The sequence below is a fragment of the Lampetra fluviatilis genome, chromosome 2 (assembly GCF_964198595.1).
Source record: "Lampetra fluviatilis chromosome 2, kcLamFluv1.1, whole genome shotgun sequence".
In the NCBI taxonomy this organism is placed as follows: Eukaryota; Metazoa; Chordata; class Hyperoartia; order Petromyzontiformes; family Petromyzontidae; genus Lampetra; species Lampetra fluviatilis.
In genome coordinates, this window is record NC_136276.1 from 30,179,426 (window position 1) to 30,188,263 (window position 8,838).

The 8,838-nt window shown below is 58.9% G+C and overlaps 1 protein-coding gene across 2 annotated transcripts in view; it reads left to right on the plus strand.

Annotated features, from left to right (window-relative positions):
* LOC144945246 (EMILIN-1-A-like) overlaps nucleotides 1–8,838 on the plus strand; it is a 33,494-nt gene that overhangs the window by 17,222 nt on the left and 7,434 nt on the right. For both annotated transcript variants that reach the window (XM_078873625.1, XM_078873617.1), the window contains 6 exons: nucleotides 2,257–2,382; nucleotides 2,676–2,977; nucleotides 3,756–5,509; nucleotides 5,865–6,063; nucleotides 7,314–7,736; nucleotides 8,418–8,543. In XM_078873625.1, the coding sequence (XP_078729751.1) occupies nucleotides 2,257–2,382; nucleotides 2,676–2,977; nucleotides 3,756–5,509; nucleotides 5,865–6,063; nucleotides 7,314–7,736; nucleotides 8,418–8,543 (2,930 nt within the window). The remainder of the gene's footprint in view (nucleotides 1–2,256; nucleotides 2,383–2,675; nucleotides 2,978–3,755; nucleotides 5,510–5,864; nucleotides 6,064–7,313; nucleotides 7,737–8,417; nucleotides 8,544–8,838) is intronic.

Consider the following 8,838-nt stretch of genomic DNA (forward strand, 5'->3'; position numbering starts at 1 on the left):
AAGTCGGAGGAGAAAAAACCAAGCGACCATGGGGAGAGAGACACACACACACTCCAAATATACAGCAGGCGTCAGGGTCGGAATCGATCCCACGACCTCCTTCCTACCAGGCGAGATAGTTAACATCTCGCCACCGTGGCACCCACCGTGGCGTTTGGGGGTTGACTCAGCCCACCAACTTTCTGGGGCCCAACAAAATGAGTACGGTAAATCCTCGCTTAACGCGTGTTCACGCTGTAACGCGGTTCTTCCGCGAGGGAACACTTTTCGCACAACGTGGAATGCGCCCCGTTGTTATAACGCGGAGGTGAGAAACTCACAGAGGTCAGGCATGAGCCTTCAGTTACAAGAGAAACTAAGGGCATTGAGTCTGCCAGCAAGAGCGATGGTCACTGCGTGCGTGTGCGGTCTCAATTGAGTAACTTGTGGTGTCATTGAGTAACTTGTGGTGTCATTCTTACATTTGGCAAATTCCGAGCCTGTCGCCCGACACACGAAATGGCCTAAATCTTGCGAATGATGTCGCGGGATCTTTAATATCCGATGTTGAGCAAGGCTGACGGCGCGTGGTTATTGCTACGGTTTCCCGCACCATCGCACGGTTGTCTACGTACGGTGCGAAAAAAGTTCAACACACATGCATATACAGTCGTCACACCGCGCAGTATTAATCAGGGTGGCCGCTGGATTCGAACCGCAAAACAAGCGGCTCAGAGAGTTTATCGGATTAAAAAAAAGAAATTCCGAGCCTGGGAAAGATGATGTCTCTACATGCCAGGTCACCCCGACAAAAAAGACAACAAATCCCCGAACCAATCGCAATGAAACGTTCAACCACACGGCTCTCACCAACACCAACGCACAGATATGCGTAGTTGTTCGGGAAGATTAGAAGAAACGCTTAGAAAACACGTTATTTAAAAAAAAATTAACTGTAAGCTGCCAGCTACTAATGGGGGTGGACTGTATATGCTGAGACTAAATACAAAGATCCCCCGTATAGCCTGTAACAGACTGTTGGGGCAAGTGCTGTTCACGAAGGCTGGCACGGCACACGAGGGGGTGGGTGGCCAGCACCACGCCCGGCCACCTTTGTCTCCCTAGTGGTAATGTTTACACACTGCTACACCAGGTACTCATTTGAGACTGAATCTACCTCGGGAAGGCGCGGCACCGTTTCAGATAATTAGAATCACCACTGGTGTTGGCATCCACGTTCACATCGCCATATGCACCAAGAAATACACAGGCAATCCTCCGACTCACAAGTGGACAACAAACATCACAAACATCACTCGCCACTCAAACATCAACAAACATCACTCGCCACTCAGTGGCGGTGATATCATCACAGGGCTTGTGCCAGGCTAGGTGGACGCTGAGGCCACGTCAAGTGTCGAAGGTTCGCCGGCAGGTCACGGGACAGACCCCTGGAGTTATGATGGGTTGATTTGACTTAGATGACTGGAAGATTCACCAGCTGTGCCTCCCCACTGTGCCAACTCGCCGACGCTCCGCTCGTTGTTGCTGGAGGGTGCCTGCCTCCAAGTGCCCAGGAGCGTCCTTCACGAACCGCCTCCAAAGACACACACACACTCGCACAGCCACAGAAGTAGACACACAAACAAAATTCGGGCTCCTTTAACGCACTCGCTTCCCAGTTTGTTATAAACGAGTGGGGAGCGGAAATGTCATGCGCTCCAAACCTGGCATCTCAAGTTCAATCCGCTCTCTCGGCCAACATCAGCGACAAATATCTGAACCGTTCCTGAGCCTCCCCGAGGTTCGACTCAAACGAGTACCCCTGGCAGTGTGTGTAAACATCGGCACTGGGGAGATAAAGGCGGCCGGGAATGGTACTGACATCAAACCGTGACAGCCTTTATAGGTGCTGCTACTCGCTAACAGCACTTGCCCCAGTAGTCTGTTGAAGGCTACCCGGGGATCTCTGTCTGTGTGTTTCCACGAGTGTGTGTGTGTGTGCGTGGTATGTGGCTAACCATTAAACAAAGACGGTCACTTGCATCGCTCACCTTCAGATGCGCTTCTGCGGCCGTCTGGAACGCTCTTCCCGTATTACGAAGTCACTGGTGCTATGCACTTATAAAATCTCGGTTGAAAAGCCATTTGTTTAGAAATGCTTTTTTGTGTTGAGTTTGTTGTCCTTCCCCCTGCACCTCCGATTGGCACGGTTGGCTGTGTATGGTGCGAAAGAAGTTCAACGCGCGTGTGTGCGTGCGCGCGTCCCTCCCGCAGGAACTGGTGCGCGTTTGTGGTGTCGCGCTCGGTCACTTGCACCGTGGAGGATGGGGTGGAGTCGTACGCACGCGCCGAGTACCAGCCCTGCCCTTGGGGGCAGCGCAACTGCCCTCGTATCATCACGTGAGGACATGCCCTCCCCCCAAGCCAATACCCTCCCCCCAAGCCAATGTCTTCCCACCCACCAACGCCCTCATCACTTTTTTGACGATTCAAGACAGAGGCAAAGTTTGTGACCGATGTTCGTTGCGATTGCACGGACGATGTATGCATGTTGAACTTCTTTCGCACCCTACGCAGCCACCCGTGCTAATCGGAGATGCAGACGATGATGAAAGTGATGACGGCGAGTACGATTGCAATGACGATGACGAGGACGGCGAGGATGTTAACGAGGCCGGCGTCGGCGTGCCCAGGTACCGCGCGTGCGTCCGGCCCCGCTACCGCGTCGCCTACAAGAGCGTCCAGGCCGTCGAGTGGCGGTGCTGCCCCGGGCACGCGGGGCCCTCCTGCCAGGAGTCGCAGCCCGGGACCCCGACAGGAGGCGGCGAGCCCAGACCGCCGGGCGTCGACCAAGGATCCCCCAGCGATCCCCGCAGGCCTCCGCAGGGGGTCCCGACGTCCCTGGACGCCCAAAGACCCCAGCAAGGGGTCGCCACGGGGGCGGCCATACCGCCTGGACACGGCAATGGGCAGGGGCAGCCGCAAAGGCCTGCAGGTAAACGGGGCGGTGGGTTCGACTCCGAGCACAACGGTCCACGTTCCATTTTGGGCTCGGCCCCCACGATTCCCCGCTTATATCGGTATTACGTCCTAAGACAAAGAAAACTCTCACAGCGCGCAGTGCATCATCCTGTGTCACTTAAATACTTCCATAACCACATTAGAGGGGTACGCGTTATATACGCTCCCTCCGAGAGTGCTTGTTGCATGGCAATCAAACTACAATGATTAAGTCACGGAGCAGTCACTGGTGCCAGGGCCAAGATCACCAGCTTGCTGAGCTTGAGAACCCGGTTTAATCGCTCGCTGCTTAAAGCCGGAATAAAATCCAGGATCTCTGGGGTGCGATGGCTCATTGCCCGTAACCCTTGAGCTACCTGGCCATCTCTCAATCACAACTCTTGATCCATCGCAACAGGGGAATGTGTGCAGGCTGGGAAAGAAAAAAAACAAAGAGAAATAACGGAACACAAATGTGTGTTGCTCGCAAACGGCTGGAATCCACGATTGACACCATGCCTTGTGGGGCGAGTCACGAGACTACCACATTGCGCTCTGCTGTTTCAGCTCTTTTGAGCTGGTGGTCTAAACAAGGCTGAGAGCATCGCGCTCGCAATGCGGAGGCCACACGGCACGCACGGCACGATTGGGAGTCGTGCCTTTCCTGCTGTTTACGAGCTCACCTTCGGGCCTCGTTACAACTGTCCGAATTGCCACCCTAACAGCGCCGTCTCCAATCGCCATCGCACCCCCCCCCTCCTTGCGTGTCGCAGCCAACGGCCACCGGTTCCGTCAGCTGGAGAGCGAGGTGCAGCGCCTGGCTCAGAGCGTGAACACCCTCTCCAGCACGGTGCACAGCCTCCAGCGGGCGTTCCTCGAGGACAGCAACCAGCTGCGCAGCCTTCTCAACACCTACGGCAACAGCCTCAGTAGCAGCAGCAGTAGCAGCAGCAGCAGCAGCGTTCTCAACGGAGCCATAGGACACGCGCCCAGCCGCGGCGGGGAGGCCGGGGGCGCGGCCCCCTGGCTCGGCGACGTCATGGGCAAGATCGCGCAGGTGAACGAGACACTGGCGCGCAAGGGCAAGGTGCTGGACCACCTGCAGGGCACCGTGACGGGCCACGGCGCCCGCATCAACGAGATCCTCGACAAGGTCGCCGGGAGTGGCGGCGGAGGCGGGGGAGCGGCGCGGCCGCCGCCCCAGCAGCCGCCGAACGGCGCGCTCGACCGCAGGCTCGCCAAGCTGCGCGGAGAAATCGTGAACGAGGTGCGGTCGGCGCTGGACAAGGAGCGTGGAGGGGTGGGAGGCGGCGGCGGTGGCGGCGCGTGCGGCTGCGCGTCCGAGCTGTCGGCGCTCGAGGAGCGGCACCAGCGTTGGCGGGAGTCAGCGGAGCGATCGCACGAGCAGCTGTCGTCCACGTGCCGGGGCCGCGTCGACGAGCAGGTGCAGCGCCTGCGCTCGGAGTTGGACGGCCTCGCCGCGGGGGCCGAGGCCTGCTGCTCCGAGCTGGGGCGGCGTGTGCACGCGCTCGAGGGCAACGCCAGCTCGACGGCGGCCGCGCTGGCGGCGGCGGTCGACGGCGGCGGCCGACGCGACGACGCCGACATCCTCCGGGAGCTGCGGGAGCAGGGCAAGCGCCTGCGCGACGCGGAGACGCGGCTGTCAACGGCGCTGAGCGGCACCCAGCAGTGCTGCCGCCACTGGCAGGAGACGACGGGCGAGATGCTCAAGGAGTCGGTGGGCTCGCTGCGCGGGGAGATGAACGCCCGCTACGCACGGCTCGGCGAGGAGGTGGCGGCGCTGCGGGCGGCGCTCGACGGTTTTGCAGCGCCCGGCGTTCCCCGCGACGACGGCGTCGGCGCCGAGCTCTTGGGCGATCTGCAGCGGCGCCTGGCCGGGGTGGAGGAGCGCCTCGCCGTGCTGACGAGCGCCCCGCCGCCGGATCCCCGGCGCGTCGACTCTCTCCTCGCCCGACACCGCGCCACCGTGGCCGCCAACCTCTCGGCGCTGGCGGGCGAGTTGCGGCGTACGGGGTCGCGCGTCGACAAGGTGGAGGAGGCGCTGCTGGGGCTGGGCACGGGAGGAGCTGCGTCTCCGAGCACCGACGACGGCGAGTGCCCCGGGGCCTGCCGCGAGGAGGTGTCGCGGCTCCGCGAAGAGGTGACGGAGCGGTGGAGGAGCACGGCGGCGGAGTGCGACGCCAACCGGCAGCGGATCCACGCCGTCAATCTGACCATCTGGCAGACGCCCGGCGGGAGGCGGGGACTATTCGGCGGGGTCACGGGCGACCGAGGGGGTGACGAGGGCGAGGAGGAGGGGGAGAGCGGAGCGGGGGGCCGCTCCCCGCTGGACGTGGTGCGGGAGCGGATCGGGGTGCTCAACGACTCGCTGGGGGAGGCGGAGGGGCGGTTGGACGCCCGCGTGTCATGGGTGCGGGAGGCGCTGTCCAATCAGAGCGCGGTGATCCGGGGTCACGGCGGCGCCCTCCAGAACCTCAAGGGAGAACTCTCCGACCTGTGGAACGAGGTGAGGGTCACGGGCTTCCGGGGCATCGACCAGGGGGTCTGGGAGGGGTCTGGTGTGGAGGGGGGGGGGGTGGTCCTGGGGTCCTCGGGGTCTGGGGGATCCAGGGGTGCGGAGAGTCCAGGGCGTGTGACCGAGGCAAATCGTAAACGTTTCCAATGCTCGCAGTTTTCGTAAATTTTGCAGCTTCACCGTGAAACAAGTTTCGCTTGCCTTCCCCCCCGCACCTCCGTCCGTTCAGCACGGTTGGCTACGCACAGTGAAAAACAGGTTCAACACATCTCCGTACATATTACCGCACCTCCGATCAGCACGATTGGCTATGCACGGTGCGAAAGAGGGGTGACGCTGTGCCCAGGTGGAGAGCGGAGGGCGTGGCGGCGGTGGTGCCAGCACGTGCTGCGAGGAGATGGAGCGGCGCGTGGCGCGGCTCGAGGGCGACGCGGCACGCGTGGCCGACGCGTGCGAGCGGGAGCGCGCGAGGACCTGGGAGCGCGATGGGCGGACGCAAGACGCCCTGCAGCACCTCAACGGCACCCTGCACAAGCTGACCATGGGTGCGGTGGCGACACGCAGGCGTCGGCGCCGCCGTCGTTATCGCAGTCGCTCATTTTCCGCCTCGTTTGCCCTCGCAAGAACAATCCTTCCCCCGTAGTGCATTGTGCCAGCAATATTTTCTTTTTTACTTTACTTTCAATAATGAATTCGTTTATTTAGTCGTCAGACTTTGTGATTATTTAAGGGTCTGTCTGGTACCCGGTAGCTAATAATAGTGTGACTATTCACATGGCAATTTAAAAACTGGTCTCCAGGCCCCATATTGTAAACAAGTCCAATCTTCCTACCGATATTAGGAAGCCACTGGAGCTATGCACTTTTAAATCTTGATTGTTGTCCTGCCCCCGCACCTCTGATTAGCACAGTTGGCTACGCGCAGGAGGAGAGAAGTTAAAAATACGTACATATAGTCGCCAACCCCTATTAGCTCTGTCTCTCTGGCCTATCTGCTTATGTGCCATGAAGAAGGGTTATTGCCCGAAACGTTGCCGATTATATATATTTCATCTCTGAAGGCCACAACTATGTTATTGACGAGTGTGTTGAGGTTATTTCGTCAATTTTGCTTCTCCACCACTGACAACGCAGCACCAGCAGCATCGGCAAATAATGATTACATTTTTTATAATTTCCTGTGAACCGTCATCATTTTGAATTGGAACACCTGATAGGAACCCTGGCACAAACTGATGACGTTGATGGGTGTGATGTCAAAGATGGCAGCAGCAGCAATATCGTCATCATTTTCAACGCATTGCCCACTGTGCCATTTTAAACGTGTAACTCCTGTCATTTGTGATGAGCAATCATGGTTTTACAATCGTCATCGCCGAGATCATAATCGTCGATGTTTTAAATCAGCTCATCATCACCAGAAACGTGATTAAAAGCACGACCGGTGTAATGAGTTACTCCCGACCGTTTTGAAATGTAACGCTTTTCAAACAACACGTCAACAATCTTGATTGTGTGTACTTGCAACAGTGTGTACTTGCAAACGTTTATGGGTTTGTAATTGCATACTTCCGGAACGGAGTAGGAGGTGGTAGGGGTGAGGCGGCGTTGGAGCACTTTAACTCTCGCTTAGGTGATCCAGTCTACAGCGATACGCAATCCACGTGCACGCGTGAGTTTTCGAACTTGTGACAACTTTGGCTCCTTTGTCGTGCACGTACCTATACGCTTGCATACACGTGTGCACACACACACGTATGCATGTCCCACTATCTGGACCCCCCCCCCGCCCCAGACTGGAGGACCCGCCCTGCCATACCAGGCCCCCCTGGTCCCAGCGGACCCACTGGCCTACCTGGTCCCAGCGGAACCACTGGCCTTCCTGGACCCACTGGCCTTCCTGGTCCCAGTGGCGTCCCTGGTCCCAGCGGACCCCCTGGTCCCAGCGGAACCACCGGCCTTCCTGGACCCACCGGCCTCCCTGGTCCCAGCGGTCTCCCTGGACCCAGCGGCCCAGTCGGCCCCATCGGACCCACCGGGCACCCGGGCGCTCCGGGCCTTGCTGGGAATTCTGGGATGAACGGCCTCCCGGGGCCCCCCGGCTTTTCCGGCTCCCCCGGGACCCCCGGAACCCCCGGGGCCCAAGGACCCCCGGGGCTCAGAGGGGAGCGTGGAAGTGACGGCCTCCCCGGCCAGCCTGGGGTGCAGGGGCCAGCAGGTGACTGCAGTGTGTGTGTCAGTGTGTACGTCAGTGTGTGCGGAGCGGTTGTGTAGCAGTTAGCGCGCTGCGCTATGAACCCGGAGACCCGAGTTCGATTCCTGCTCATGGCCAACACCAGTGACAATGATCTGAACCGGTCTTGGGCCGCCCCTTAGGTCGATTGAGCCTCAAATGAGTACCTGGTGTGGTGTAAACATCGCCAATGGGGAGACAAAGGCGGCCGGGCGAGGTGTTGGCCACCCATCTCCTCGTGTGCCGTGCTAGCCTTCATAGGTACTCGCTAACAGCACTTGCCCCAACAGTCCGTTAATGCTATACGGGGGATCTTGTCTTTTTTTAGTCAGTGTGCGTGTCAGTGTGGGGAGCGGTGGCGCAGAGGTTAGTGCGTTGTGCTACGGCCAACACCTGGTCAAATGTGTAAACATCGCCACTGGGGAGACACAGGCGGTCGGGCGCGGTGCTGGCCACCCACCAAATTCTGTGCCGTACCAGCCAGCCTCCATAGCTGCTCGCTCACAGAACTTGCCTCAGAACTCTGTTCAGGCTATTTACTTACTCCTCTTTGCTCTCTGTGGAGCATAAGGCCGCAACAAGCCCACGCCATGCCGGACGGCCTTTGGCATCTTTCTATTGTTCAGGCTACACGGGGGATCTTTCTCTTTGTTTGTGCGCGTGCAGGCAAGGACGCCATCTCTCACCGCGTGGCCTTTACTGCCGCCCTGAGGTACCGGCCGCCTCACGACGAGGTGATCCGCTTCAACAACATCCTGCTCAATGACGGAGGGCACTACAATTCCAACACTGGTAAGTGGCTCCGTGTCCACCGACTCGCCCATCACCCCCAACTCCTCCTCTCTCAGCTCGCTCGACCCCCACGTCAACTCTTCTGCCAACTCATTCGCTCGCCCACCAATAAAGGTCTCTCCCAACTCACTCAATTCCCCATTAACTGCTCGCCCAACTTATTCGTTCACTTGCCAATGAACTCCTCTCCCAAATGTCTCACTTGCTCACCGATAATGTCCTCTCTCAACTCACTCACTCAATCTGCCATCAACCGCTCTCTCCATCCACTCGCTCACCCTTAGACTTGCTCGCT